At 53.1% G+C, this 27985-nt stretch overlaps 12 protein-coding genes across 12 annotated transcripts; 6 read left to right on the top strand and 6 right to left on the bottom strand.

Annotated features, from left to right (window-relative positions):
* Positions 1-352: 352 nt before the first annotated feature.
* On the top strand, positions 353-1444 carry J4E85_008366 (uncharacterized protein; the record flags this gene model as incomplete). The annotated part of the gene is made up of 1 exon (XM_051472592.1): positions 353-1444. The coding sequence occupies one exon, from the start codon at positions 353-355 to the stop codon at positions 1442-1444; it is 1092 nt and encodes a 363-aa protein (XP_051323413.1).
* A 193-nt stretch (positions 1445-1637) lies between these two features.
* Positions 1638-2523, bottom strand: J4E85_008367 (uncharacterized protein; the record flags this gene model as incomplete). The annotated part of the gene is made up of 3 exons (XM_051472593.1): positions 1638-1710; positions 1762-2347; positions 2400-2523. The coding sequence occupies 3 exons, from the start codon at positions 2521-2523 to the stop codon at positions 1638-1640; spliced, it is 783 nt and encodes a 260-aa protein (XP_051323414.1).
* A 324-nt stretch (positions 2524-2847) lies between these two features.
* Positions 2848-3794, bottom strand: J4E85_008368 (uncharacterized protein; the record flags this gene model as incomplete). The annotated part of the gene is made up of 2 exons (XM_051472594.1): positions 2848-3599; positions 3677-3794. 2 exons carry the CDS (start codon positions 3792-3794, stop codon positions 2848-2850), a joined length of 870 nt encoding a protein of 289 aa, XP_051323415.1.
* A 1007-nt stretch (positions 3795-4801) lies between these two features.
* Positions 4802-5741, bottom strand: J4E85_008369 (uncharacterized protein; the record flags this gene model as incomplete). The annotated part of the gene is made up of 2 exons (XM_051472595.1): positions 4802-4835; positions 4918-5741. The coding sequence occupies 2 exons, from the start codon at positions 5739-5741 to the stop codon at positions 4802-4804; spliced, it is 858 nt and encodes a 285-aa protein (XP_051323416.1).
* A 1517-nt stretch (positions 5742-7258) lies between these two features.
* Positions 7259-7833, top strand: J4E85_008370 (uncharacterized protein; the record flags this gene model as incomplete). The annotated part of the gene is made up of 3 exons (XM_051472596.1): positions 7259-7291; positions 7346-7459; positions 7519-7833. 3 exons carry the CDS (start codon positions 7259-7261, stop codon positions 7831-7833), a joined length of 462 nt encoding a protein of 153 aa, XP_051323417.1.
* A 1980-nt stretch (positions 7834-9813) lies between these two features.
* J4E85_008371 (uncharacterized protein) lies at positions 9814-13041 on the top strand (the record flags this gene model as incomplete). Its single annotated transcript, XM_051472597.1, has 1 exon — positions 9814-13041. One exon carries the CDS (start codon positions 9814-9816, stop codon positions 13039-13041), a length of 3228 nt encoding a protein of 1075 aa, XP_051323418.1.
* A 717-nt stretch (positions 13042-13758) lies between these two features.
* Positions 13759-14763, top strand: J4E85_008372 (uncharacterized protein; the record flags this gene model as incomplete). The annotated part of the gene is made up of 4 exons (XM_051472598.1): positions 13759-13791; positions 14042-14148; positions 14235-14663; positions 14712-14763. 4 exons carry the CDS (start codon positions 13759-13761, stop codon positions 14761-14763), a joined length of 621 nt encoding a protein of 206 aa, XP_051323419.1.
* A 456-nt stretch (positions 14764-15219) lies between these two features.
* On the bottom strand, positions 15220-17022 carry J4E85_008373 (uncharacterized protein; the record flags this gene model as incomplete). Its single annotated transcript, XM_051472599.1, has 2 exons — positions 15220-16075; positions 16190-17022. 2 exons carry the CDS (start codon positions 17020-17022, stop codon positions 15220-15222), a joined length of 1689 nt encoding a protein of 562 aa, XP_051323420.1.
* A 1513-nt stretch (positions 17023-18535) lies between these two features.
* On the top strand, positions 18536-20568 carry J4E85_008374 (uncharacterized protein; the record flags this gene model as incomplete). Its single annotated transcript, XM_051472600.1, has 7 exons — positions 18536-18867; positions 18918-19016; positions 19071-19138; positions 19197-19543; positions 19593-19662; positions 19715-19818; positions 20176-20568. 7 exons carry the CDS (start codon positions 18536-18538, stop codon positions 20566-20568), a joined length of 1413 nt encoding a protein of 470 aa, XP_051323421.1.
* A 1073-nt stretch (positions 20569-21641) lies between these two features.
* On the bottom strand, positions 21642-24013 carry EXG1 (exo-1,3-beta-glucanase; the record flags this gene model as incomplete). The annotated part of the gene is made up of 5 exons (XM_051472601.1): positions 21642-21689; positions 21743-22483; positions 22543-23666; positions 23717-23902; positions 23953-24013. The coding sequence occupies 5 exons, from the start codon at positions 24011-24013 to the stop codon at positions 21642-21644; spliced, it is 2160 nt and encodes a 719-aa protein (XP_051323422.1).
* Positions 24014-26085: 2072 nt separating this feature from the next.
* J4E85_008376 (uncharacterized protein) lies at positions 26086-26717 on the bottom strand (the record flags this gene model as incomplete). The annotated part of the gene is made up of 2 exons (XM_051472602.1): positions 26086-26267; positions 26363-26717. The coding sequence occupies 2 exons, from the start codon at positions 26715-26717 to the stop codon at positions 26086-26088; spliced, it is 537 nt and encodes a 178-aa protein (XP_051323423.1).
* A 578-nt stretch (positions 26718-27295) lies between these two features.
* Positions 27296-27829, top strand: J4E85_008377 (uncharacterized protein; the record flags this gene model as incomplete). Its single annotated transcript, XM_051472603.1, has 1 exon — positions 27296-27829. One exon carries the CDS (start codon positions 27296-27298, stop codon positions 27827-27829), a length of 534 nt encoding a protein of 177 aa, XP_051323424.1.
* Positions 27830-27985: the final 156 nt, after the last annotated feature.

Consider the following 27985-nt stretch of genomic DNA (forward strand, 5'->3'; position numbering starts at 1 on the left):
TTTGATAACCGGTCAAGGGGACTCTCCTGTCGCATGGGGGACTCTTTGCGGGGTTAATGCGCGCTGGGTACCTTCCGCTGACAAAACGTCTTCTCCTGCATACCAGCGCGAAATGTTCTCAATCCGGTATGGTGATCGTCTGCACACTGTGTGGTCAACTGGTATAACATGAAGCCAACTCTCTCTCGAAGATGGCATACAAACAGCAGCCATCATCACCACGACTACTTTCAATCAGCTTCTACATCTAGCACTAAATATCAATCGTCTCCATCAACTACACGACAACTATCCACCTTCCAAGTCCCACCAAACCACACTCCTCTCCAAGGTCTCGGCATCACCCACCAAAATGGTCGCCTCAGCCCCCACCCCCAACTTCTTCACCCGCCGCATAATCCACCCCCTCGGCTTCACAAAAACCTACAACTTCCTCCTCTACTTCATCTTCAGCGGCGCCCTCCTCGGCTTCGTCCTAGCCCGCCTCTCCTACCTCGACTTCTCGCGCAACTTCTGCCCCTCTTCCGGCCCTTCCTCCAGCGGCAACGGCGCCGCACCAGGAGAATGCTACTACTACCTCAACTTCAGCCAATACAAAATCGGAATCCTTTTGCATCTCGCTGGCGTGCTACCGGCTAGTCTACTTGCTGTACTGCAGTTCACGCCGTTTATTCGAAAGAGGTGGATTATCGTTCATCGCATCGGCGGGTACGCTGCGCTTTTGCTGTACATCGTCGGTCTCGTTGGCGCACTAATGATCGCACGACATGCATTCGGCGGCGGGCTTGATGTGCAGGCTTGGGTTGGACTCGCTGGACTGGCATCACTGGGCTGCTTCATCGTCAGCTACATCAATGTCAAGAGACTTCAGATTGAGCAGCACAGAGCATGGATGCTGCGAGGCTGGTTCTACGCCGGCAGCATCATTACGACTCGCCTCATCATGATCATCGCTGCGCAGGTCATCGCTAAGCAAAATTACCACGTCGTCTGGTCCTGCGCAAAGCTCGCTGCGACAGTTGCCGGCAACGTGGATTTAGCGTCTTCGTACCCTGCCTGCGTGGCTTTTGTCAACGGCACGGATCCAGAGGCCGTCTCCAGCGTCGCAGCGACGTTTGCGGTAGGAGGCCCGGAGAACACGGGGGCTGCGCTGAATGCGGCGTTCGGTATGGCGTTGTGGGTGTCGTTTGCGCTGCACGCTTTTGGTGTCGAGGTGTACTTGCAGCTTACGCCCAAAGAAGCGCAGAGATTGAGGCAGATCAGTTATCAGAGGCAGTTGGAGGCTGGTATGCGCAACCCAGGCTCTGCAGGTCTTACGGCGGATCGTCTGGGGGATGCGGAGAAGTGGGTTCCGGCAGAGACCAAGGAAGAGACCAAAGAAGATGGTGCGAGCATGGCGAGGACTGAGTCGACTGACTCTAGCGCTGATTTTCGGGTGTTTTAGCATAGTGTATACCGATTTGCTTTTCGATTAGAGTAATGTTTTGGGAGCGAGGCGTTGGAAAAGTCATTTATGTAGAACATTAATTTATAATTCAGAGTATCATTGAAAACTTCGTCCCTAACTTCTTTGACAATATCGATAATTCATCAGTCATCATGTCTAGCGATCCAGAATCTTCATTCGCCCAGACCGCTCACCAAGGCAGTTGAAGAGGAGTAGACAACTTGCTCTTCGGTCCCAACACCGGCTCAGCAGTACCAATATCACTACACCCCTGTTAGCTCACTTCCACATATCTCAGATCAACAACAACGTACCCAGGTCCCCTCGGCGCCCAATACTGTCCAGTATGACTAATATCAAACGTCTCAATCCACTCCACCAGGCTCTCCGCAGCAACGTCCGGCTCAACCGCCCCTCCTTCATCCCAGAACTTATCAAAGCCCACATCACGAGTCATTTCCGTCCGCATGAAGCCCGGATGAACGGAGACAATCGCGATCCCCCTATCCCTCAAATCTATGCTCAACAACTTCATGCACATGTTGAGCGCCGCTTTGCTAGCATGGTGACCGTAGTTGCCGCCGCCTTCAGATTCGTGTCGTAGGGTTATACTGCCGCTTTCGGATGAGACGAAGACGATCTTGGAGGACGAGGAGAGGAGCGTGCTGTTGTAGTTTGCGAGGGCGGTGACGAGGATGGTGGGGCCGATGGCGCAGATGGTGTACATGCGCTGTTGCGCGGAGAACGAGGGCTCCTCAAGCGATTCTGTCTTAAAGTATCCGGCTGTTATGATGACGATGTCTAGGTGTGGTATGTGGTTTGATTCAAGAAAGTGGACGAGATCGCTGCCGACGTGGGGGGATTCGAGATCGACGTTGGGGATGTATGTTATGTTGCTTGCTATAATGAATTAGTCTGATACAGCACTTCAGAGGAGTACGAATTCGCCTACTGTTCTCTGGAGGCTCTGATGCCCTCGCGGTCGCTAGAACATGGTTGTGCGCGTCTGCTGCGTATTTCTGTACGATGCTCGCACCAAGGCCGCGCGTTGCGCCTACAACGAGTATGGTAGGCATCTTGGTGGTATGAATAAAAGAACGAATGCTGTGAGATTGTCAATAGGAGTTCAAAAGGTGGAATACAAGGCTCTGAGTGAAGGATTCCGATGACGTAGGTGGGTGTTACACAGGTGTGAGATTGCGCTAAGATAAGGACGCGTCCCGTGGTCGCGTCAAGAAAGAACGCTCACCTTCCTGTACCTTCGCTTCAAGTTTCAGCTGGATGGATAGTAAGATTCCTGGTGTCCTTCGCATCACAGTCGGGTCATCAACCGAGAGAGAACCATATATCTGTCAAGATTAAACAACCTAGAAGTCTACATGACCTTTGGATCCTGTTCTTCACGTACCAACCTCAAAAGCGCCCTCGACCAACCCCCAAAACTCCTCCACAATCTCCTTCTGCCCCTCTCCTCCTCTAATCGCCATATACCTCTGTCCCTCAACTTTCGGGTCCCAATTCCCCGGATTCGCATCCACCATAATACCGCCCGCCTCTTTCAGAATGACCCATCCGGCACAAACATCCCACGCCCAACACCCCGCCTCCCAGTAAACATCCAACCCACCACTTGCCACACCACAAAGATTGAGCGCCGCAGAACCAAATGACCGCAATCCATGCACCATACCCCCTCCATTCTCTTTCGTAGCAGCGAGCTTCTTAAAAGTTTCACTCTTAACCTTGAAATCATTCCCACTCCTATCACTCCCCCACTCCACCGCAACAAGACAACTGCTCAACCCATCCAACTTCGTCGGCTCGCTCAACGGCAATCTCGTCGCCTCATTCAAGAACGCACCCTGCCCTTTGATCGCCGAGTACAGCGTTTGTGTAAACGGGTTGTACACGATTCCCACCACCGGCTCCCGGTTTATGGCCAGCCCCAACGAGATGCTGACGTAGGGGTAGCGATGGACGAAGTTCGTGGTTCCGTCAATGGGGTCGCATATGAAGGTGGGGTCGGCGGAGAGGGTGTCGCCTGGCTTGTAGGTTTCTTCGCCCATGAAGGCGTAATCTGGGTATTTTGTGGAGAGGGAGGTGGAGATGAGGGCTTCGACTGCGCGGTCGGTTTCGGTTACTAGGTCGACGGCTGTGGGGTGAGGAGGGTTAGTATGGGAGGTTTTCTGTGGATTGAATCGGGTTCTGGGATGATGAGGTGTTACGTACAGTTCTTCTTTGAGCCGGAGCCTTGTGTTGTGGGTGTTGCGGAGGTGATGCGCGAGCCGGCTTGTTTGGCGATGGTGATCATGAAGTCGTGGACTTCTTTGAGGTTTACGTCGGCCATGCTGATTGTGTTTGTCGTCTTCCTCGACGGCTTCTGTTGTGAGGAGAGAATTGAGGTTTGGTGTAATAGTGGAGAATGCTGAAGCTGTGTTATGTTGTGTTGTATAGCTTCCAACCGCCAGAGCTACCTAGCTACCCCTCGGTGGGGCAGCAGTGGGATGCAGGGCCCGCCACGTGGGGAAACGGCGGCCTCGAGCGGATGGTATTGCAATGTTTACCCTAGTATCGTTCCAAAGATAGAGAACCTCATACTGTGAAGAAACTATACCAGTCTGCAGTCTACATCAGCATGAAGCTCAAGTAGCATCTGGGTAGTCGTGAAGGGCGAAGGGAAAGAGAAGATATCAAACACCACATCAACATCAGAACAAAATATAGCGGCGGCAAAGTTAATTTGTCATTACCACAACCGCTCCAAATCCTCCACAGTAAGTCTTCCATTCCAAGCGGTCCGGACCAATCAGTCACCGCATCGGACACGTCTCCACCAGAGAGCGGTGTCCTCCAGCACGATGTCTTCCTAATCCACGCAGCACCAATGCGTCATGAAAATGAATGTCCCCTTCTTATTTCCCTTTAGATGTTCGTACAACAAGCCTTGATTCCCAAAAGCACAAAACAAAGGAAACGCAGTTTCGTCGTCGTCGAGTACTCCTCTCTGCAAGCAGAGAAGGGGGAAATAGGTTCGTTGATGTTGTTTGTTCGTCGGAATTAAGGGCCAAGGGGGGACGCGATGGGGGTGAGCAAACTCCACTAGTTAAAGAGAGCGAGCAAGATGAGATAAAGATGAGTTGGGATGATACAACGGTACGCCGAGGGAAAGCAGGGAGAATGGGTATTACTCCGTGTTTTTGTGATTGTTTTCACGTTTTGTCGCGGGTCGGCAATTTGGGGTGTGCGAGCGGAGTATGGTTTGGCAACTTGGTGTGTACTCCGGTGTTGTATGCGAGTGTGTGTTTGTTTGCGGGTGTTACGGTGACGGGCAAGTGGGTGTGCGAATCAGGGTCTTTAGATGGTCCTGGGAGTGCCGCGGGCGCTGGCGCTGCGAGTTGTCAGCACGAAGATAACATCACAAAGGACAACAATTATGAGGAGTTTGAACAGGAAAGATGCGCAAGGCGTACCTCGCGTCCACAAGATCATCGACATGATTGCACATAGCCACGAACAGGTCAAAGAACAGTTTTCCCCCCATCTCCATCTCCATCTGCATGGTGCCACTACGCTTGAAAGTTTTCCGACTGCGGATAATCAGAGCGAGGTAATGAGCGCGCAGCCGCGAGTCGCTGTCCGGCGTGTTCTCGTACGCGTAGCGTGCGCTGCGCAAGATGGTTCCGACCTCGATCCCGCTCTGCAGGCCCTGCTTGCGCAGAGAGAGCTTCTTGAGCTCTTCGAGGCCGTAGCTATCGGCTGCGCAGTACACGGCTGTGTCGCGCAGGATGACGTCGCCTACGCCGGAGTGAAAAAAGGTTGGCTCGACGGCGGCTGCGCGGTCGCCGGTTTTGTTTGGGTCGGGTGAGGCAACTGCACCTTCGAGCATCCAGGTTTGGCGTCGCTTGTCGTGGACAAGGCGCGGATAGTAGTCACCTTTGTACAGGTACTCGAGGATGCAGCTGAAAATCTCAGGTTCCTCCGTGGGCAGATCGATGCGGCGATTAGCGGATTCGAAGAACTGGCCCCGCAGCAGTTCAGCAAAGTACGGGGAATGACAGAGGACGTCTTCGTGCGCAGCGAACAGTCGCTGGTCGGAACCAACGATCACTGTCACAATGGCAGAGGTGAGTGATGGTGACCCACCGTCCATCATTGGACTGTCCTTGCGCGCATCCAGCTTCTCGACCATCACCTTCTGCTTGGACGCATCGCGGAACGATCTCTTCGGCTGTTTGGTAATCTTGCCTGAGCGGTCTTTCTCCTTCGAGCTAGCGAAAGAGCGTTTGCCGAACATGTTGACCGAAGAGCGGAATCGAAGTAGCGAGCGACGAAGTTTCTCGTAAAGAGTGGACAGGTTAGTGACGCAGCAGCAAGTAAGAGAAATGGAGCTCCGGAAACTCTCAGATTTCGCAAACCTTTCGGGGGAGAAAAGTCGTTGAAAATCCGAAGAGCTTAAGCGAGTCTACCAACACTGGTGGTGAAGATAAAGCACGCTTTGGTTGTCGAACTCAAGCTTGTCGTGAGGCGTAAAGGCTGAAGATTGTGGGGTTGCGGCCTGTTAAATACTGGCGATGCCAAGTCGCCGCCCCTGTCGCCTGGGACAACTAGCGCTGGCACGCTGGGCTGTGTCACGCAGATTGTTGTCGCTATTCGCCAATTGCTGCATACAAGCTGCAGTAGATATCAGGCTGCGAGGCGCCATCATTGATTGTTGTGAGTGCTCATTCGAGGCTTTCCCAAACATGGAAGATGATGGATTTCTGGCTCGAGGAGTGACGATAAGCGAGCATCAACGGCAAGCGGTATGACGTTGAACCTAGCGACGTCAATATGGAGCGCAGAAATGAGTTAGCATGGGCAGGGAAGTGGTGTTTGAATTCATAGCCGTTTTGATCGGGCCGTCAGGTGTGCGCGTCGCGTCTCTGTCGCGATGTAACGTGATCTGGGTGTTGGGCAGTCGGTGACTCACAACAAAAGCAAGTGTGCCTATGAGATGAGCCCAATTTCCAGTCTTGCAGCCCTGCATAGCGCATAAGTTTAGGAAGACGTCCTCCGACGGAGACAGAACCTAGAAGTAAGTTCGGAGCTCCGAAGTATAATGCAGCGCTTATGCGCTATGATGGAGCGTGAAAGCGTGAATGCCTGCCTGCGTGCCTGTCGCAAGCTGTCGTTGCTGTCAGGCCCAAGCTGAAACACGATAGCTTGTCAAGCGGTCAAAACCACGTGTTCTAGACGGATCGCGAGGATGTGCAGTCTCGGAGATATACGTGCGGTATGGACCGGGGCGGCTTGATAAGATATCAGGACGGGGGTGCACCTTGATGTTCGGCACTCGCGAATGAGGCACCAGAACCGAGACGAGTGTTCCTTGGTGATGGTATGACGTCGTCACGTTGCTCGAACGTCAAGTGGATTCACAACGTGTCGCAGACATCTTTTGAAGAGAGACAGAGATGGAACTGGCAGCGTGTGAATGCTAGCGTGATCCTGCTACCAGAACGTGTGCAGGCGATCGTCTACCGGGCCGCGTGCGGAGCTTTGACTAAGGAATCGAGGTCCCTCGTCATCCATAGGCAACTTTCCCCACATCTACAACCCTCTTTTCACGTCAATCACCTGCCACTGCACTGCATCCGCCTACCCACGAGCGCAGTTACGGTGTTGCAGTCTATTCTTACTGTCTGCGCTTCCTTTATCTGTGCACCAGCTTCTACCTGGCTACTGAACCACACCGCTCACCCCGGTGCAGTCCCAGAGTCTCTTGCACGAGACTGCCTAACCTACAAACAACTCACTCAACCAACCGTAAACATGAGCACCGGAGCGAAGAAGCGTATTATGAAGGCAAGCCACTATATGGAGGCCGGCGCAGAAGTAATCATACTAACCGGGCCACAGGAGTACGGCGAGTGCATGGCTGACACACCGCCGGGTATGAAGATCAACTTCGACGAGCAGAACATGACCAAGTGGGAGGTGTTGATGGACGGGCCAGCCCAGTCGGCGTACGCTGTAGGTTTGATCCATGCGCCCTCCGTGCGGCGTGGGTAGCGCTTGCTAACAGCCTGCAGGGCGGCCACTTCAAGCTCGAGATTACCTTCCCGACCGAATACCCCTTCAAGCCACCCGTCGTCAGCTTCCGAACCAAGATCTACCACCCCAACGTCAGCAACGACGACAAGGGGTCCATGTGCCTGGGTCTGCTGCGCGCTGACGAGTGGAAGCCGCCAAACAAGGTGGTGTCCGTCCTGCGCCTCATCCAGACGCTGCTCATCGAGCCCAACCCCGACGACGCCATCGAGCCGTCCATCGCCAACGAGTACCGGGAGAACCGTAAGGAGTTTGAGAAGAACGTAAAGGACTGGGTCAAGCGCTATGCCAAGTGAGGGGTCACGGGTCCTCTACCGGCCAGGCGGATATGGGCATCGATTAGAGTAGGCAGTCGCACAGGGCTCGTCGGATACATATTGCATCTTTGGCGTTCGGCGAAATTTGCACGCGGACGGAACACGTCTTGACCGGTGTGGGCGAAGAAGCATCCAATGTTTTGCAGATCGCGATGCATCCGCAGCTTAGGTAGACATCGGGCGATTATGCAGGGTAGACTTACTCGGGCTCGCCAAATAAGATGAGTGCAACCGCAACATGTCGTCATGTCCCAATCTCCCAGCGTCGTCTGTGCCAGTGCTGTAGAAGCGAGCCGCAGGGCAGGACAAGGGGGAGCCTGGGAAATTCCTTCTCGAAGCCCGCAAGAGGCTTCGACGCCTAGTGCACTTCCTAACTGAGATTGCTGCGTGCTTAGCTGTCAGCTGTCCAAGTTTATTCTCTATGCGAGTGGTGCCCCAATGTCACGCTGCGGAAGACGTTAGGGCATACCTATAGGCTTATTAATTACTAGTCTACTTAATCTACCTATCTTTCTTACCTACTTTAAACTAGAACTAAGATATATCTTACTTATTTTTATACTCTTTTTTAACTTCTATATATAAGTATCTTAATAATTTTATCTTTAGTAGATATAATATTATTAGTAAGAACTTTTATATAAAGTTATTTTAGAGCTATAAGCTTTTTATATATAAAAAGCTATAGTATAAAGTTAGTAGAAATATTAATAAAAATAGACTTAGCTATAACTTTATAATAAGTAATTACTTAAAGCTTTATAGTATATATATAGCTAATAGTATACTTATACTTAAGAGTATAGTTAAGATATTTTTTTTTAGAGAAGTTAGTATTAATAAATTATTTATATTTATTAATACTAAGTACTTATAGTAATATATATATAAGCGTATTTAATTAAGTTTAGATTACTATTTTAAAGTTATATAAATAAGTAAAAAATAATTAATATATAAGTATAAAGATTTTATAATTTTATTTTTTTTAAGTATTAGAGTAGTATATAACTATAATAGTATACTTTAGTTATTAAGTTAAGATTTTTTTTAAATTTCTATAGTTAAGAAATACTAAAGCTAAGGCTTACTCGGATACGTGATGCGAGTGGTGCTCGAGCGCAGTGCTGGCAGCGAGTGCAGGGCCAAGCTAGCGAGTCAAGCGCAACAAAGCGTGTGGCACGCGCCTCGCAAGTGTTCCAGCAAAGCAAATAGTGCATTCATGTAATCCGAGAGAGCCGGCCAACATGTGTGATGGCTGCGAGGACTTGTCGCCAGGGCACAAGACCAACTAGACAAGGCCGTCGACGGTGTATTGCTTCGTGATGACTGCACCCGGGCTGAATATCCCCGGCGGCGCTGATTCGCCGGGAGCGCGTCAATTTCGCGAATTCCTGCTCGAGGCGGCGGGCGGTCGGTACCTGTTGCAGCGCTTATGCAACTCTCCTAATTTGTGCCGTTGCATGTCAGAGTAACGAACTCCTCTGACACGCCCGCTGAGGTCCACCAAGCTCCTACCGGCCCGCGACCTCCCAGCCTACAGGAATCGGGGATGAGGGAAGCGCCGCGTCTTGGCAGCGACTCAGTGAACGGACGGATCCAGGCGCGGGAGCTGAAGGAGACTTTCTTGCTACACGTTGCAGGCACCCATCCCTCACCACCGTCTGATTGCACCGCGCCAGTGCCGCACGTCACGTTCCTTATCCTTCGCATGCCCTCATTCTTTACCTGACCCCATTCACACCCAGAGCTCTGAAGCTCCCCACGTCGACCCGCCGCCGCGCCCCCAGAGCAGGCCTCCACCACCCAACCCACGCCCATTCACGATAATCACCGCCCACACCTGCGCTGCACCCGAGAATGTTACCGCGAATTTCAACCTCCGAGCTGTCCTGTTTCCCGGTCGAATGAGCGCCCGTCCCGCCAACGCCCACCACACCCGCACCCCTTCACTACGCCATGGGCGACGCTCTCCTACGTGTCGCTACAGGCGTCTCTCCAGCAGCCGAGCCGGAGCCATACGTCCCCTACCGCTCTCCCACGGCGGAATACACGCCGCCGACATCGCCGCAGCCACAGCTTCCGTATGTAGCGAGAAGAGGCTTTGGAGCGCACCGGGCCAAGCACCCAGCTGAGCTCCAGATGGACACAGCAGACGCGCCACCCTACGAACGGCCCGCCTACAGCCCGTCGCCTGCAGACAGCCCGACCCTTCCGCTTGCAGCACTGCCTTCCCCCGGCTTTTCCCAGCGCCATCGCGCTCCTTCCCTACTTCGCCATGCCGCCGTACCTCCCCCTCCCAACGGCGTGCAAGCGGGGATGGCATCTGCCCCAATGTCCCCCATAATGGCTCCTGCCATGGCCCGTCAGGACAGCGGCCCTCGCTCGCCTGACCTCCGCGCTATTTTCAACCCGCTCGCCAGCAATCCCGTCAATTCGACCGGACCGTCATGGGACTCTTCCAACGAAGACCTTCCTGGCTCACCCAGCTCCCCTCTCCGACCACGTGGAATGACCAATTCTTCGCAGCAGAACTTCCATCCAACACCGCCTCTGAGGTCCGTGACCTCGATCCCCGACTACGCCCAATACCGAGGCAACGAACGCTCCAATCTATCCGGCACCTACAAGCCGAACAGAGGTGTGCCGAACTGGTCTCATACTGACTACTATCCTCCCCCACCTCGACCGTTTCGTGGTGAGGAGCCACGGGCCAGTTTCAGATCCGGTTGGACCAATGCGTCTTCCAGTGTACTCGAAACTAGTGGCACGGAAAGAAGCAGTATTGTCACCGCACGGAGCTCCATCGCCAGTGATCGACACAACAGCGTCTATTCCCGGGATCCATCGAGAGATCGTCTGGAACGCCTTCGGGAACGCGACGGTTCCCCGGAAACAATATTGACATCAGAAATCGCCGAGGAAGATGAGAATCTAGACGCCGTTGGCGATGTGTTGGATTCATACTACTACGATGAGGAAGATGAGGAGCGTAGTCCTATCATGGAGCAGGATGAACGAGACATGCACAGCCCCTCGCCAGCGGGTCTTGACGCGGAACTCCCCGAGCTTTCGCAGACGCCATCTCGCGATTTCGATTCGCTAGACTCCTTCCAATCGAGTGAAAGCCTCAAGCAATGGGATGACCGGACACGCCTTTCGACGCACAGCAAACTTGGACGTAACGCGAATTCGAAGGAGCTATTGACAATTCGTCCTCCTTCTGGCTCGGACGTGGACGAGGTGTACAACCTCGATCCGACAGAGCGAAAGGCGCTGCGAATCGAACTACTGCCCTCGGTACAGGTCAGCCCGTTCCAGGCCGCATACACCCCACGAACGATTGAGGCCGCAACACAACAATCCAGAAAGAAGCGATCGAGCACAGTGAAACGAACAAATGAAGAAGCACCGAGGCGCGTGTCTGTCACACTGCAAGCTCTTGCTCTCAGAACGACGGAAGCCAAGGGCCACCGCTCCAGTAGATCCACGGGTAGCCGCTCACAGCTGGACCATATCCGTCGTGATATTTCCAATCTTCCACAACTGCCCCCAAGTCGGTCGCGAATGTCGCGCCAGGATTGGGCCAACATCGAAGCTTACTCCAAGCGACATAGCAAGAGACCAAGCGTCCCTCGCACCTTTTCCAGTGAATCTCTTGCCAGTTCCCATGTTCCTCAATCTCCACCTATGCAAAGATCCGAGCCGCTCCCCGAGCTGGACGAAGATGAGGCTATTCCTCGTCGCGCTTCCACCAGTGTCTTCGACCGAAAGAGCGCACTGTTCGATCTTGGCATGATGTCTCAGCTCACGACAGCCAAGAGCAAGCCCGAGTCCCCGAGAGGCCCTACATTGGCACCTCCCAACCAGATCCCCACCGTAATACCTGGCCTGCGAAAGACGGCCGCCCCTACCGAGAGAGATCGCTATGGATTCAAGAAGGCTTCCGACAAGATCAACGTGCAGGAGTACAACGCATGGGCTTCCAAATACGAAGACCACATCTCCCGCCGGAGAGGCAAATGGATTTCATTGATGGCCAAGCAAGGTCTATCAACGAATGAGCCTACTAGGTTTCCTGAAATGTGCGAGAAGGTCAAGCGCTATGCTCGCAAGGGCTACCCTCCTGAGTGGAGAGGTGCCATGTGGTGGTACTATTCTGGCGGTCAGCACGTGCTTGCGCGGAAGGAAAATGTCGGCCTGTACAAGTCTCTGGTAGCTCGCGTCAACCGTGATGAGCTCAACAAAGACGATAAAGATGCCATTGAGCGCGATCTCGACAGGACATTCCCCGACAACATCCATTTCCGCCCGGAAGCAGCGACTGATCTACTGGACGGCGAGTCTGACGACGAACCCGTGTTGATCCAGGACCTGCGCGAAGTCCTATCTTGCTTCGCCCTGAACAACCCCAATATTGGTTATTGCCAGTCGCTCAACTTCATTGCCGGCCTTCTTCTATTGTTCCTGAAGCAGGACAAGGAAAAGGTCTTCATTCTTCTCACAATCATCACGCAAAACCATCTGCCTGGTGCTCACGCTCGCAGCTTGGCAAACACCGAGGTCAATGTCCTGATGATGTTGATCAAGGACTACCTGCCAAAGGTATGGGCATCAATTAACGACACCGATCTCATCAACAGCGGCGCCGGCTCCAACGCTCACCCCAATTCCAAGTTCCAACGCCAGCCCACAGTCGCTCTTTCTTGCACTTCCTGGTTCATGAGCATCTTCGTTGGTGTTCTGCCAATTGAAACGGTACTCCGCGTTTGGGACGCCTTCCTCTATGAAGGACCCCGTGCCCTTTACCGCTACGCCCTTGCCATCTTCAAGCTGGGTGAACCAGAAATCAAAAAGTACCGTCCTGGCGATGGCGAGATCTTCATGGCAGTCCAGACACTGCCCAGACGTTGCCTCGACCCCAACATCCTGCACGACCTGGCGTTCGTGAAGAAGGGGTTCGGCAACCTGTCACAGAATGTCATTGACCAAAAGCGCATGTTCTGGCGTGAACAGAACATCCTGGCGCACCAGACTTCGGTCAAAACCACAAACGGTCGACGAATGCTCACCGTACCACAAGAAGAAGATGAAGACGACGATCGGGACAGCCTCAGGAAGGCTATGGGCATGAACCGCCTGCGCCGTCGCGCATCCCGCAAGTTCCGCCAAATGGGCATCAAATGAGGAAGCCAGACTTCTCCCCCGCCCACGCCATCAACAAACAACCATTCAACCAATTGAACGTTCAGCACGAGTCCAACGTTCCTCGGCCGTGCTTTTCTCATACTTACATATACGTTTGCAGCGTTTTATCTCCCTCATCGTCCGGCGTTTTACCAAAAAAGAGAAGGTGGTCTATCTGGGTTACTTTGCTTTACCTTCTTGTATAATAATCACGATATACCCTTTTTGCGGGCGGAAGCTTTTCAACTTGAGCGAAGGATTGTAGAAAGCTAGAAGGGATGGAGATGGGAGTGCTTGTCGCAAGCATAGCATCGCATCAGATGGACGTGCTTTTTGTTGGGTAATGATTACGATGTTATGACCCTCATCAGTCAATCAATATACCCTGTTCGTCCTGCTTAGAAATAATTCGACTTTGCTGCACGTGTTTGCTGTGAATGAAGACCTGCTGCAGAAGGGTCCACGAACCAAATCGCGTATGTGAATCACGACCACGTTCCACCTGATTGGCCCAGTCCCAGATTGCGGGGCACTAATCCCCCACCATAGATTTTCGGCGTACGCCGCTCTAGCCTTGCCTACCTAAGTAGGTAACCATTTCTTGACTCTCCCGCGGGCGGACAGACTTTTTTTTTGCAAAAACAATTCCACTTCCTCCGTTCAACTTTGATTACACTCTTTACACTTGGAGATATTATCCTGAATACTACCGCGAACATGGTCGAGAAGGTTTACGTCACATACAACCAGGTACGTTCTTTCGAGATCTATTGTTACACATGCGATTAGACACCCCGCGCACGCACGCGCGTGAGGTGTCTTTGTGTCACCACGATGTATACAACGCGAGGCTGGTATCGCGCCATACAGATATTGTGGAAAGCGATGCTGGAGACTCTGTTCGTATCGTATACATGCGACCACGACCCTCGAACCCTTGCGCAACACCGCGCAGCAAACAAAGTACAAATAACACAGCTAACAACCCCCCTCCCCACAGGTGCACAAGCTGTGCCAAGAAGCCGCAGACCAAATCCTCAATGACTTCAAGCCCAACCTCATGATCGCCATCGGCGGCGGCGGCTACGTCCCCGCGCGCATCCTCCGGTATTATATTCCCAAACGCACACACACACACACACACACACACACCGTACATACCAGACACATAAACTAATATACTTGTTCAACAGATCCTTCCTCAAGCGCTCAAACAGCCCCAACATCCCCATCCAAGCCATCGGCCTCTCCCTCTACGAAACCCTGCCCACAACCACCGACAAAGACATCGAGACCCCTGGCACAAAAGTCACGCGCACACAATGGCTCGACCTCTCCAGCCTCGAAATGGCGAATCTGATCGGCAAGAACGTGTTGATCGTTGACGAGGTCGACGATACACGAACCACCTTAGAGTACGCGGTCAGGGAGTTGGAGAAGGATGTGGAAGCCGCGGTGAAGAAACTGGGAAGGGAGGGCGAGAAAACCAATTTCAGCATTTTTGTCCTGCATAATAAGGATAAGGCGAAGAAGGGGGCGTTGCCGCAGGGGATTCTGGAGGGGAGGTATAGTGCGGCGAGGACGGTGGGGGATGTTTGGATTTGTTATCCTTGGGAGGCTACGTATGTTTTGTTCTTGCTCGCATATGTTCTTTGCTAACGTTGATTTAGTGACATTGACGAGCATGACCGTCTTTCGAGGGAGCAGGAGGGCAAGCAATAGGAGTTTTCCATCGAGGAAGGATAGAAGGGAGATGACCACGATGAAAGAGAAAAGTCTGCGTGACATTTACGGCATTCGGTCGATAGCATTTAACGGACGTATGGGATATACTGGAGTTTGAATGGGATTGGATAGCAACAATAGATATTGCATGAGCAAATGACTTGACATGAATGATCGTGCCAATCTGATAGGGTTATCATTCCACATTTCAGATTCGTTATCGGTCATGCTCGACTGATGAGTGATGGGTTGATCGGAGTAGAAAGTGCGATTATTGGGGAGACATTGCGGATGCTAGAGCGGGCGAGACAGGAGATATAGATCAGTCAACCAGGGTGCAGTAGATAATTCGGAGTTGGTCTGTGTCCTGTTGCATGGAGCGTTACTAGGGGTTACTAGAAACCCTCTCGCATTCCCAAGGTTTGCTACACATACACAACTATATCTCAATGACTAGTCACTTTCTGAAGATAATGAAAGCTCCTGCCTCCGGCGTTCCAGCTCTGGCCCCCAGATTTCCTTTACACGGGCATATGGCCGAGACTGTAGCCACCCCTTGTAATGTGGTTGAACAACCCAAGTATCCATACCCTTCAACACCTCAAGCTCTCCTATATCAAAGAACTGTCCACTCTCCTGTGGTTTCTTCCCTTCATCGTCATCGTCAAAGCAGAGTATGTAGAACCTATTCCCCGCGTTTCTGATAACATAGTCTTCGTTCATCACAACGGGGGCGTTGATGTCGAGATCGAGTGACTCGTTGTCCATTGATTCAGACACGATGGGCTTGTAGGTTCTGCCGTTACTGGCGCCCTCAACCGCGTTCATGTGATGCTTGTCGGCTTTCCGATCCATAAGCGCAATCGTGTCACGCATTTCGACGTCCCCGTCCCAGAATGCGGCATAGCATGTGTCCTTCCAGCACGCCATGGCACCATTGGTATCTAAGTATTCGGGGTGTTCGTAAAGCCGGGAACCCTCCCATACACTCATGTCCATTTCTTCTTCGTTGAAGCGCACTAGGAAGGATGACTTGCCTTCGGTGTCTCGCATGACTATCGACAGTATGTTCTGCTTGTCGTCGACTGGAACGAAAGTGTTTGGAGTATGGGAAAAATGCGAGAGAGGAGTCACCCCATGGAGGTTTGCATGGTGTGTACTAAGACACTGCCCGCTGTATGTGTAGCGACCGAATGCGAAGTACATTTGATGGACAGGAACGTCATTGTTACGTGCAGCATTGGCAAATAAGATGATTGTCTGGGTCGCAGGCTGTATGATAGGAGCAATGGCATTTGATTCGTTCATGCTAGACTCGGATTAGCTTTACGTGCAAAGGATGCATAGAGGATCTCAGTGTTGGTAGATTCCTTGGCTTCAAAGGATACGAGCACCGCTCAGCAACCCCAGAGCGATTACTTACACGACATCGGTCCCCCAGAACATGTTACCGGGTTCAAAGTTGATATCGAAGGATCTTCCACGCTGGGAGTCGTATTCCCAGACATACACCGATGCAAAACCGGAGTCGATATGATAACATGCGACAGTGCGCTCTCGACAGGCAACGCTGGCGAAATAGTTGTTGTTTGGTACTCTGAACTTCTTGCAACCTCGTTTGCCATGCAATTCGTGAACGTAGCAGATGTTCGCCCAGGTTGTTAGCGCCACAATCTCACTAGATATGAAGACGTCGATAATTCGTTCACGGCCTTCGCCACCCAGGAAGCGAAGATCCCATGTAGCTAGATCGAGGACGCAGACGTTTCGCGATTGGTTTTCCGGAGTGAAGGTTAGGCTTTGCCAGATGAGACTGTTTCCTGCTAAATAGATATCATCTATATGATCCTTGGGTGTTATCTTGTAGACTTTGCGCGGCTTGCCAGTACGAAAGGCATTTATCTTGCGGGCTTTCTTTTGACACAGAGCGTGGTCGGCATCTTGGAAGTTGACAGTGCCTTGGTACCACTGGTTGAGGCTTGCTTTGATCACGTATAAGCTCTGGAGAGTGTGATTCCATCGTCTTGAGACACTTTGCAAGCGGTAAGGAGCAGCAACGTCTAAATGCGAGAACACCTGGGCCACTAGCTCAACGGGCAGATTGCCGATGACGTCGAATTGGAAGGTACGACTGCTTGTCGTGGCGTGGAGTGTCCTCCACTCATACGGCGATAGTTCAGCTGTTAGAGCCTTGAGCGCCTGTTCTCTCTCATGTACATGCATGCGTCGAAACGCATCGATGAAGTCGGTAGCCATGGCTGCCATGCTGCTTTTTCTGCCGATCCAAGGCAGGGCTATCGATAGGATAGCGACTCGCCACCCGAGCGGTCGGTGATAGACTGGTGCGGTGACGGCAGGTGGTAGCGTCGGGGTAAAGCTAACGTTCTGCGTTGACGGCACCTGGGTTGGCCTGGGGAAAGTCGGTCGAGGCTGACTCGAAGGAAGGTTGGTGGTTGACGTTTATCCAAGGAGGTCTGTGCGTGAAGGCTGCCTGCAGACCCTGGACCCTCCCCTGCCTTCTACCACGCGTGAAAGCCGAGGATGGCGTCGATGCTCGCGAGTCGTACTAGCAGTGTTTGACCATGGGCAAGGGAGTCAGTCGGCTTCAGCTGCCCGGCAGCATTTGAGGCAACTCTGGCGAAGGTTCGGTATTCTAGTCTGTGCCACTCCCCTTCCGCATCCGCAGCCGCATCACGGGCACTCGGGAGGAGCATAGGCATATGAGGCGCATTATATGCTGACCCCGCAGCAGAAACAGTTCGCGTTATAGTGATATTAGCGGTGGGTTATTATGGTCGAGCAATGTTTCAGTGTCTCGACCTGCAGCTGGCCGATGGCAGGGGTCGCGGGCACATGCAACGTCGACAAGGAGCGACGTCTTTGCCGTGAGCTGCATGCCATTGCCCTACCATGGCAGCAAACCCGGACGGCGGGCCATGGCCTGTCAGCGGGCGTTGGGGTACCTAGAGCTACACAGTGCTGAAGGCGGTGATAGATAGGTAGATAAATGAAGATGGCCATGTGTCCCCTCAGCGTTGGATGACACTTGGCTCGGCTGGTGGTGCGCAAAGGCCTTCAGATGCTCCCGCAGCACGCTCCCACATCGCGATCCCCCATAGTATTCTCAGCGGTAGCGCTACCGTTCCGCCCTCGACGCCCCGTGCCTGGACCTCCTTTCCGTCCGTAGCCAGTGTTGCGACACGCCGGCATATCTCGCCGCGCCTCGCAGTCTGCCAGTTCCCACGAACCTGTCTTCTCCTCCCCCGCCAAGCCTCGCACGCTCAAACACAGTATCCCGGAGCATCTGGAATTGTCGTCGTCTTCAGCGCTCGGACCTGCCCCTCGGACTGCGCGAGCTCCTATTCCTCAGCGACGGCCGCTCCCGATCCGACAAAGGACCACTGGCACCGTCTGCCACGCCGACTTTTTCTGGAACCATATTTCTACGGCTCGCGCAGGCGCTAGAAGAAATCCCCAAGCCTAGGAAGCTTCCAAGACGCTCGCCCGCCGATTCGAAGCTTCTGCGGCGACGTCGGCCACACATATCGCATGCTCCTCCGCATCTTCTCCGCCCACCCACGTTCGCTGCCACCGCAAGTCGGGACCCTGCATCCACCCGGCCTCAAGCATTTTTCGAGACACTTCTGAATCTTTGCGCCCATCGCTCGCTGCTCAATTCCCTCTCCCCTGCACGACCCCCGTGCGCCCGTCTCCACGCACGCAGCAGGCCTGACATCTCAACACCACGCCTGCTCTCCACATCGCCCACATGGCTTCTGTCGCAGAGGCCCGCCGCAGTCCCTTTTCGGGTGACCCTCACCATCCCAACCTGCACAAGTCGATTCCCATCCTGCCCTCGTCCAGCCCGAGGCTTGCGGCGTCCCGGGACCCCATGGACATCACGCCCTCGTCGTCAACCATGGGCCCGCCCAACGAGCGCACCCAATCGGTCTCTTTCCAGCTGCCGTCGCAAAGAGAAGGAAACGGCGATTCGGAAAACACTTCGCCGCCCAATGGCAACACCGCGCCTGCAGTGGGCGCTGCCGCAGCTGCACAACAGCCCAAGGTCGTCCAGACGGCCTTCATACACAAGCTATACAAGTACGTGTGCCGCAACAGTACGCACGCGATGCGACACTAACACGACACAGCATGCTCGAAGACCAGAGCATCCAGCACCTCATCTCCTGGGCGAGCACTAACGAGAGCTTCGTCATGTCACCCTCTAGCGAGTTCTCCAAAGTCCTTTCGTACGTACACCTGAAGCCACGGCCGCTTCAGGCTTTCTGGCTAACAAATCCCAGGTCCTACTTCAAGCACACCAACATTTCCTCATTTGTGCGCCAGCTGAACATGTACGGCTTTCACAAGGGTACGTGTCCAATTTCTTTCCGCCATGCCATAATCACATGCTGACTGTACTGCTGCAGTGAGCGACGTTTTCCACACTGGATCGCCAGACACCCCGCTATGGGAGTTCAAGCACGGCAACGGAAACTTCAAGCGAGGCGATCTGGTCGGTCTGCGCGAGATCAAGCGACGTGCTTCTAGACATGCCCTCGTCCATCGCGAGTCCTTCCCCGCGCCCAAAATGCCCCTTGGCCCACCAGCTGGGCAGGCGGTCGACCCTATGCCGGACCCTGTCGAGTCACGTCTCCAGAGTCTCGAATATAACCTCCATGACATGCATGCGCGCATGCAGCGATCAGAAGACACATGCGCATACCTCACTCAAAGGAGTTCGGTGCTTGCCGAGGGCATGATGAAATGCCACCAAGTAAGTAAATTGTCTAGACTCCAATACACAACAGCTAACAGATTTTCAGTGGAATCAGGACCTTGCAAACCTCATCATGCAAATGGTGCCGGACCCGGAAAACCCTATCCATAGGGATGGTACGCGTCAATGCTCAAACCTTATCTGCGCGACATACACTGACTTTGCCAGTCGCTATGATGCAGCGTGAAATTGCACGACAAACAGACATGCTCCGAGCATTAGAGCCACCAGAAGATGCACCTCTCTCCGCACGCCAATCCTACTTCATGCAAGTAGACAGCAGCAACGGCCCACCACTTTCACCCCGGCAAATGCCACAAGACAATCTAACAGAATCGCGGAGAGGATCCTTGGCGAACGTTTCACGGCAAGCTCCATACAAGGCTCCGATCCCGGCCCATCTTGCAATTTCTCCGCGACGTTACGGTTCAATAGGCACGGGTAATTACTCTCCATCTTCAGCCAGAACCCCAGTTTCCCATCAGCCACCCCCACCTCCTCCACCACAAGTCCAGCAGCCGGGAGGTGCAAACCTGGGGAGCAACTTGCCAAGCACTTTGTCCCCTCCGTATAATCTATATAGGCGGCACACCTCGGCAGATATCCGCTTACACGGTTGGCAACCACAGCCACCCAACCCTGCTGTCAATTCGCCCTACGCTTCTGGTTACAACTCCACACAATGGCCCTCGTCACCGCGCCATCCACCTATCGGAGGTGGTGACCAGCAGCTCCGTGATGCATTGGAATCATATCAATTACCCCGCGGTCCACGGCAAGCACAGTCAAGACACGGCTCTCCTCCACCGCCAAATGAAAACATGCCGTCGACATTAAATCCGGATGCTGGCTGGACACTACCGGGAGCTAGATACCCTTTCAAAGGCCTCGACACTGGACCACCTACTCGACGATCTAGTATGGCGTCCAATGTCCACTCGCTCCTCAATCCCGCGGAAACTGCGGAACGCAGCGAGGAGGATGAAGCAGATGACGTGCGTAAGCGAAAACGCATGCAGTGATGATCATACTCCCCTGTCCAACGCAAACTCTTGTTGTGTCACGCGACTTCATTTATTCTGTTGTGTCTTTGCGTTTTTGGTATGGCGTTCAGCGTGTCCCGCTCTGGACATGAGATCCACATTTTCGATTCCCACATCCTCATCACGGCGTCTGGATACCAGTATTCAATTTCTTATTTCTTATTCATTCCTTAATTCTTATCGAAGAAAAACTGTTGCATAAGGGCATGTGCATGCACTGGGTGGTGATGACTTTCGGTATTGCTCATTGATCTGGAGTAATTACGTGTTTGAGTGTCGATGGATTGACTCCACATTTCACTTTGTATGTTGGCAGTCTGGATGAGGTCGGTTGGAGGTTGTGTTGTGTGTGCTAGCCTTGCATGAGAGTTAGTTCGGATGCAATGTAAACTTCGGTTACTTGTGATTACCTGGTGTTCTTACATACCAATTTTTGCAAGCACTGCATATACGAGTAACCCCCTGATTACCCTGTTGTACAATACATGCAGGGATCGCCGATGTCGCACGTGTGGAAGGTTGACCCTGACGCGCAGATGATGTCGATGTTGATCAGCTGAACGAAGCGAGTGAGGTTTGGATCATGGATTTTGCATAGCAGAAAGATGACTACTAGATATGGGGTGCCACATGGGCCGTTAGTCAGTCAGTAGAGAGAAAGAGAGAGAAGAAGAACCGATAAGACTTGATCCTTTGCATTCAGTAAAAAAGAATATACTACAACAGCAGTATACAACCCAAGACTCCATTCCATCCTATCCGGACAGAAAGATAGCGACCGTGGTCAACCAGCCATCCAAACAACCCTTCCAAAACACCAAACACCATCCCCCATCCCATATATACAGTCCTCTTCCTTCATCTCCCAACCGCCCATCATCCTCCCTCCACCTCAAACCCTATACCCAAGCCACCCAATAGTATTCGAATAAACACTCAAATTATCCCTCCAACCCGCCCTATCCACCCCATCCACCGTAACCATCCACTCACTACCCACCTCACTAAGCGCAAAAGCCTGCACACTGCTATCCCCCTCAATACTAAAAATCCTATTCTGGCATATCCTCGCCCCACCACTCGCATCCGCGCTCGAACAACTAGTGCTGTAATTGCGGAAGAAAGAATACAGTCCCCCACCGTACACAAGCACGTTCTTTGAGTTCAGCACGCGTAGCCCGTAGGCGGAGGCGCCGGAGGGGTACACGGGGTCGGAGTAGGCAGAGGATGTGCCGTAGGGTTGGTTGGAGGCGTCGGGCGTGGGCATGTAGTATGGTGTTTCTGTTTGGATGAAGCCGGCGAAGATGTTAGACGCGCCGTTGAATTGGTACTGGTAGTTTGCGTGGTGTTCGACGCCGTTGGCCCAGAGCCACACATTCGAGGCTTCGACGTGCAGGCCGCGACCCGTCAGGATGGTGATTTGCGTGCTGCGCGCATCGTCCATGTCGTGGTCGGCTGTCCAGAACCAGTTGTTCTCGAAGTAGGCGCCGTTGGCGCCCTTGGTTACGTGGACGTTTGTGTGGGCGGCCATGCATTCGGGTTTTACGCTGCCGACGGTAGAGGGGCACTGCGCGACTTGTAGGTTTGTGCCTTTGGCGCCGCCGATGCGCGTGTGTACGTCCCAGAGGCCGGAGCCGCGTGAGGTGTTGAGGTTGTATTGGATTACGATGGCGCCGGGGGTGGCGCCTTGGGTTTGAACAATCATGTCGGACCATTCGATGCGGCCGCTTTCGCCGGGCTTGCCGATTTGCATGATGGGGACGGGGGCGTCTTTGTTGGAGAAGACGGAGCCGGAGCCCATGATTGAGGGGAAGGTCTCGCCGACCATGCGGGAGCCGGGGGGGACGTAGATTGTGTTGGTTACTCTGTAGACGCCGTGCTCGAAGAATAGGACCTTTTGGAAAATGATTAGCCTCGGATTATGGAATAGTGCGAGTTTGAAAGGGGACATACCTTGTTAGAGGAAACAGCCCTGTTGATGGCATTCTGAACAGCCTGGGTGTCGTCGGTACGACCATCACCTACAGCTCCACTGCCGCGAGCGCTGATAAAGTCGCCAGAGTTGAGGTTCTCATACTGTGGCTTCGACTTGGCGTAGTACTTGTTGCCATCCAAGAGACCTCCTGGACGAGCAACAGGAGTGAAGGTTCCCTGGAACTTCTCCGGACCGTTGGCATTGGGAGCGTACTTGTTTCCCTGACCCCAAGCTTGGATAGTGAAGGTACCGCCCTGAAGAACAGTAGCTCCGTTTCCTACGACGGCGTTGGGTACGTTGTTAAGCTTGATGTTCTCCAACACGAGCTGTCCAGCACCAGTAGGAACGCTGTTACGCGTCCATGCCATATCGACAAACTTCTGGCAGTTGGTGATCTCAGAGTCGATGATAACAACAGAGCCAACCTCAAGCTTATTAGCCGAGCCGCCGTTGCTCATAGAGAAAGCAGTGCCGCAGTCACTAATAGTAAGACCAGCGTACAACCAGCCCCAATCCCAGATCTGCGAGATACCAGTAACGGCCTTGGAGATCTTGACGTTGCGCATGGTGAACTGCTGGTTTCCAATGTTCATCCCGTACAGGCCACCCTCGATGTCGAGATCAGCCATGTGGCCACCGGATCCGTTCTCGACGAAGATACCAGCGTGAACTGAGTTGGATGCCTGTGTCATGCGGATCTTGACATTCTGGATGGTCGTGGCTTGCGAAGCGGGCCAGTGGATACCCTGGAAGCCGCTGGTTGGTGCAACAGCAGTGCCGTCGATGATCAAGTTGCGGATTTGCCGAAGGAAAATGTTGGTTGATGTCCAGCCGGGTGCACCGTTGTTTTGATAAGGACTAGCATCAATGAGAGCAATAGCCTGGAGGGTTGGAGCAGCCTTCAAGACGGGAAGACCTCGGGGGTTGCCGATGAGCTGAGTCATGTAGTAGAAGATGATGGGCTTGCCAATGAGGTACGTTCCAGAAGGGATATAGACGACGGCCGGGGAATCCGTAGCCGAGTCGCACACACCGGGACCGCAACGGTTGCCGTCGGCAATGGCACGGTTGATTGCATCGGAATCATCGGTGACACCGTCGCCTATGAGGATGTTAGACTTGTACTGGAACGCAAAAAGCAAAGTAGCTTACCCTTTGCTCCGTACTCCTTAACGTTGCGGAAGACCTTGTAAGCGCCGTTGGCGTTGAAGGCGGCTCTTCCGTTGCCGGAGAGGTCGTTCAGCCAGTAGCCATCTGTGATGGCAGCAACTCCCTGGATGCTGCTGATGTTGGAGGTAGGCTCCGTATCATTCACTACTATCTGTCTGGGGAAGCGTGCTATAGTGTATCAGTAACGAAAGTTTTCAGGGGAAACGGTCTTCGCTTACCGATAGCAGCTCCCTGAATGCCTACTGCACTCAGGCAGGCGAGCAAGAAGGACAAATGCATAGCCGTGAGTATATGCCAATAGATAATGGTATGTTCAGTGAGAACACAAAGAGGAGGAGTACAAAGGAATGTAGACTGTAGTAGCGAGAAGAAGTCTCAGAAGGGGAGACCATGATGCCTATTTAATCTCCCCGTTTGTTCACTGCTACACGTCGTGGCAATGCGTGATAGGAGAAAGAACCATACACCCACGCGATCATTTGGAGATCTGCTCCCCATGAAGCATGCCGACTGGCCAGCTAGCGACATCCGGTGATGAGCACCTCACCGTCTACCACTTAGGAGGTCATAAGGCCTTGTCGAAGACTAACCCACCAGACGGCTACCCCCGTTGCCGTTTGAAGGGTTACATAGCTTACTTCGGTCCCGGCTTCGAGATGTCTTAGCTTGAGTAACATAGTCTGGGGAAAGGGAGGGTGTAGGTACGCGCCCTTCCTTTTCAAGCCACATCTCCGAAGGGTGTTTTGTGTTGTTTGGTAAGTTGAACAGCCTATTCTATTCTCGTGAGCAGTGTGATCTACTTTACGTGTACAAGTTACGGTCGCTATCTGAACATGAATAGCTGCGGATGACGATGATGATCCAACATGCTGCCCAACACATGTTGTGGGTGAGCTACAAGCAGAAGTTGTGAGAAGACTCAGGGGATATACAACTAACCTCGATACAGCGTTGGTCACCGGGACGGCCCTACGCATATTATTTCCGTTAAAGCGCTGTCCAGTGACTGTGCAAACACCGACCAAACCTTGGAAGCATGTGACGAACGCTAGTGCCAAGACCAGAGCGTTGAAGCCGGCAATTGGCTCCGCGGTCATGAATCTTAAGATTCATGACCCCAGATTTGCGCCGTCAACAGTAGTTCGCCACGAAGCCTAAATGTGGGGTAGTCTTAGGTAGAAATGCCATGCGTCGCACTGCATGAGTCTGCCCTATGATCTTGCCCTGCAGCATAAGCCTCAAGCGCGCGTGCTCATGTGTTAGTCTCTTAGACGTCAGAGCACTCACTTCACACCCATAGTTGTGATGCGGTGAATGCAGAGAGTCTTGTGAGGCTTCCGCGAGACAAGCAACGTGAAGGCGAGTCCGACACCTTTCTTTTGACCTGCCTGATTGGAACAGACTTGTTTTGAAACGGCGCCAGTCAAAAATCGCAAATGACGGCGGCGAAGTCAGGCGCGTGAACGTTGGCCACGGAGTGTAGTGTCGTTTGCAGACTCGGGCATGCCTAGGTCTGGGCGTCGTGGAGCTGTTGCTGGTTAGAGGTCGGCCGAACGCCATGTTTGGAGACAATTTCCTAGGTGTATGCTTTGAGATTGCAACATGGCACGCCTCGTCGAATACCCCAGATGCACAGGAGCCGGGCCTAGGCGACGGTCATGCACAGGGTAGATCATGTGGGTCAGGGTAGATAGATTAAAAGAATCTGGCTATGACCAGTCATGTGGCTAGACTCGACTTACACTTTCGGGCTATCTGCCACTAAGAGCAGGCGCCGACCCAGTAGCTTCGCACATGGCAAAATCTGAGCATCAAGTCGATGAAAAAGTAACAGAATGTGCAATACAGGAGGTCAAGCGAATGTGCGCTTGTAACTTCGGTCAAAGTCGGACAGTCCATTCGTGGTGGAGCAGGTGAATAGCTCAAGCGACTCTTTACACGCCTGCCTAAGAGGGTATCTTGAACGAAACCTTGAAAGTCGTAGGCTGGAATCGTAGTGTACCAGCATTCAGTATTGCAAAAGGGGTTGAGATGCGCTTTGAGGTGCGCGACAGCTCGCCGTCTCTCAGACTTTGCGCAGGGTCGCGGCAGCTGCGTTGCGCGATGCCGTGCGACCAAACTCCCGACAAGCAGCGGATATGACAGATGGCCACGCGAGCCGTGCGACTTTGCAGATGAGATATTGTATTCATGTACAAGCGTAGTACGCGCTGTGGTGGCCCATGTACTGTCGAGGTTGGTATCCAGATGCCCAGACAGTTCGACGGGCGCCTCAGCAAATTCCGTGGCACATAGTAGTACTGTGGGGTCACTGCCTATTCCCGTGCAGAGCGCATGATCATCTGGAGGTATCATAGCTTGGTCGAAAGTCTGATGAACATGCCGTCGGCGATGGTGTATATCGTACCGTTGCCGTCTTCGAGCGTTGCGCGAGCGTAGAGTTTGCGACCGCCGTCTTCTATTCGTTCGATCTTGGCTGTGCAGAGAAGCGTCTGCAGGGTTGGTGCCGGCCTCTTGTAGGTAGTGTTTAGATCTGTTTGTGCTCAGCTGGTGTTTCGGTGTTGATGCATGGTATGGACGAACAGGCGGTAACGTAGCTTACGGCAGGCGCTCGGCGACCGTCCTTACTTGCCCTTTGCGCCTTCTTCTCCATGACCATCCCGATCAAGACGCCGGACATCTCGTCAAGCAACGTTGCCTGGAAGCCGCCGTGTGCGATCCGTGGGTAGCCTTGTAGCCCATCGCCTAGCTCCACAATCGTTTTAATCTCTTTGTACGCGATGTCGCCTGTTTCCTCATTTTTCGGACGGAAGGTAAGAAGCGTTGTTATTGTGCGATCAGTGCCAAGCGTTCCTGCGAAGAAGGAGTCTTCCCCTGATGGCTTTACTGACCGCGAGCTGGTCTCCATCGGCGTCCAGTTGGGGTCGTTAATTAAGGCAGCGGCCCAGGGAACAGACAACAGGTGGGAGTATTTCGCGTCCATGATGGCGCATTGATAGTGTTTGCAGTGTGAATTGCGCGTGCTGCCTTCGCGTTCAGTGAGGACATAACTGCGGAGCTCGCGAGACTCTGGGGTAGCATAGATGCCGAGGTGTAACGGCGGGACGGGTTGTGGGGAGCTTGGGGCTCCGCCGCTCTGTAAGCCATCAGCACAACCTCATTCGTTCACGGCCACAACAATCGTCAACACTTCAAAACCTCAACTCCAAGGTCTGCGATCAATGGGTCCCAAGCAGTTTTTGAATCGAACAATATTCTGAAGGAATCCAAAACGCGCAAAATCATCACCAAGATCTTCATGTGACAACGCGCCTCACAATGCAAGACGTCATGCCCACGCGCTAGACACTCCATCCAGTGTTCCCACCACCAAAGCACGCACTATCTCTCAATGATGTAGCTGCGTAGCTGCCGAGGTACAGGTAAGGTCTAGATGTCATAACCAGCCTCTTTCCCCAGATTTCATTCTCCGCGGTCAAATACCTCGAACGTAACTGTGACTTCATACACATCATACTCATCATACAAATCATACAAGAAAAACTACCCTGGTCAGCAATTATGGTCGACACATCGCACTCCTCCTCCGTCCGCGGCACCCTCTCAAACCCAAAGACCAAAGAAGCCATGACCTCCGATAAACCCACTCCCCGTCTCGGCGACCACGTCAGTCTGAAACCTGAAAACGACGATAGCAAGACTTTCCCTTCAAACGACGCACCTTCCTCCTCCTCCACCTCTTCCTCCTCCTCCTCCTCCTCCCCGCCATCAAGAGAAACCTCCTCCATCGGCGCACCCACGCCCTCAGCCCCCTACGTCAAATCCGGCACATCAGCCGGGGGCGCAGACAACGGCGCAGACAAGAAAGCGATCGGCAACGGCGGGAGTGCAGGTAGCAAGAAAGAGGAAGGAAAGGAAGATCTACCTCACAGCAAGAAAGTACGAGGGACGCTTGCGAACGACGATGGAAACAAGGTGAATAAGACGCAACTGGGTGATCCGGCGAGTTTGAAGGCGGAGACGAGTGAGACGGAGGATATGGGGAGGCAGACGGAGAGGGAGGGAGGGGGTAAGGGGGGGAAGAGTAAATTGTAGGGTTTGGCTTGTGAAGGTGAAGAAGGGGGGTGGGATGGAGGTGTGGTAGGGCTTGTGTGTATGACTGCGATAGGGTACGGCACGGTGGATTTGTGACATGCATAGATCCTGTCTATCGGATCTATGCATATCACAAATCCACCTTGCCGTGCTCTA

This window comes from Alternaria conjuncta (genome assembly GCF_024043145.1).
Source record: "Alternaria conjuncta strain BMP 0040 chromosome Unknown scaffold_13, whole genome shotgun sequence".
Taxonomy (NCBI): domain Eukaryota; kingdom Fungi; phylum Ascomycota; class Dothideomycetes; order Pleosporales; family Pleosporaceae; genus Alternaria; species Alternaria conjuncta.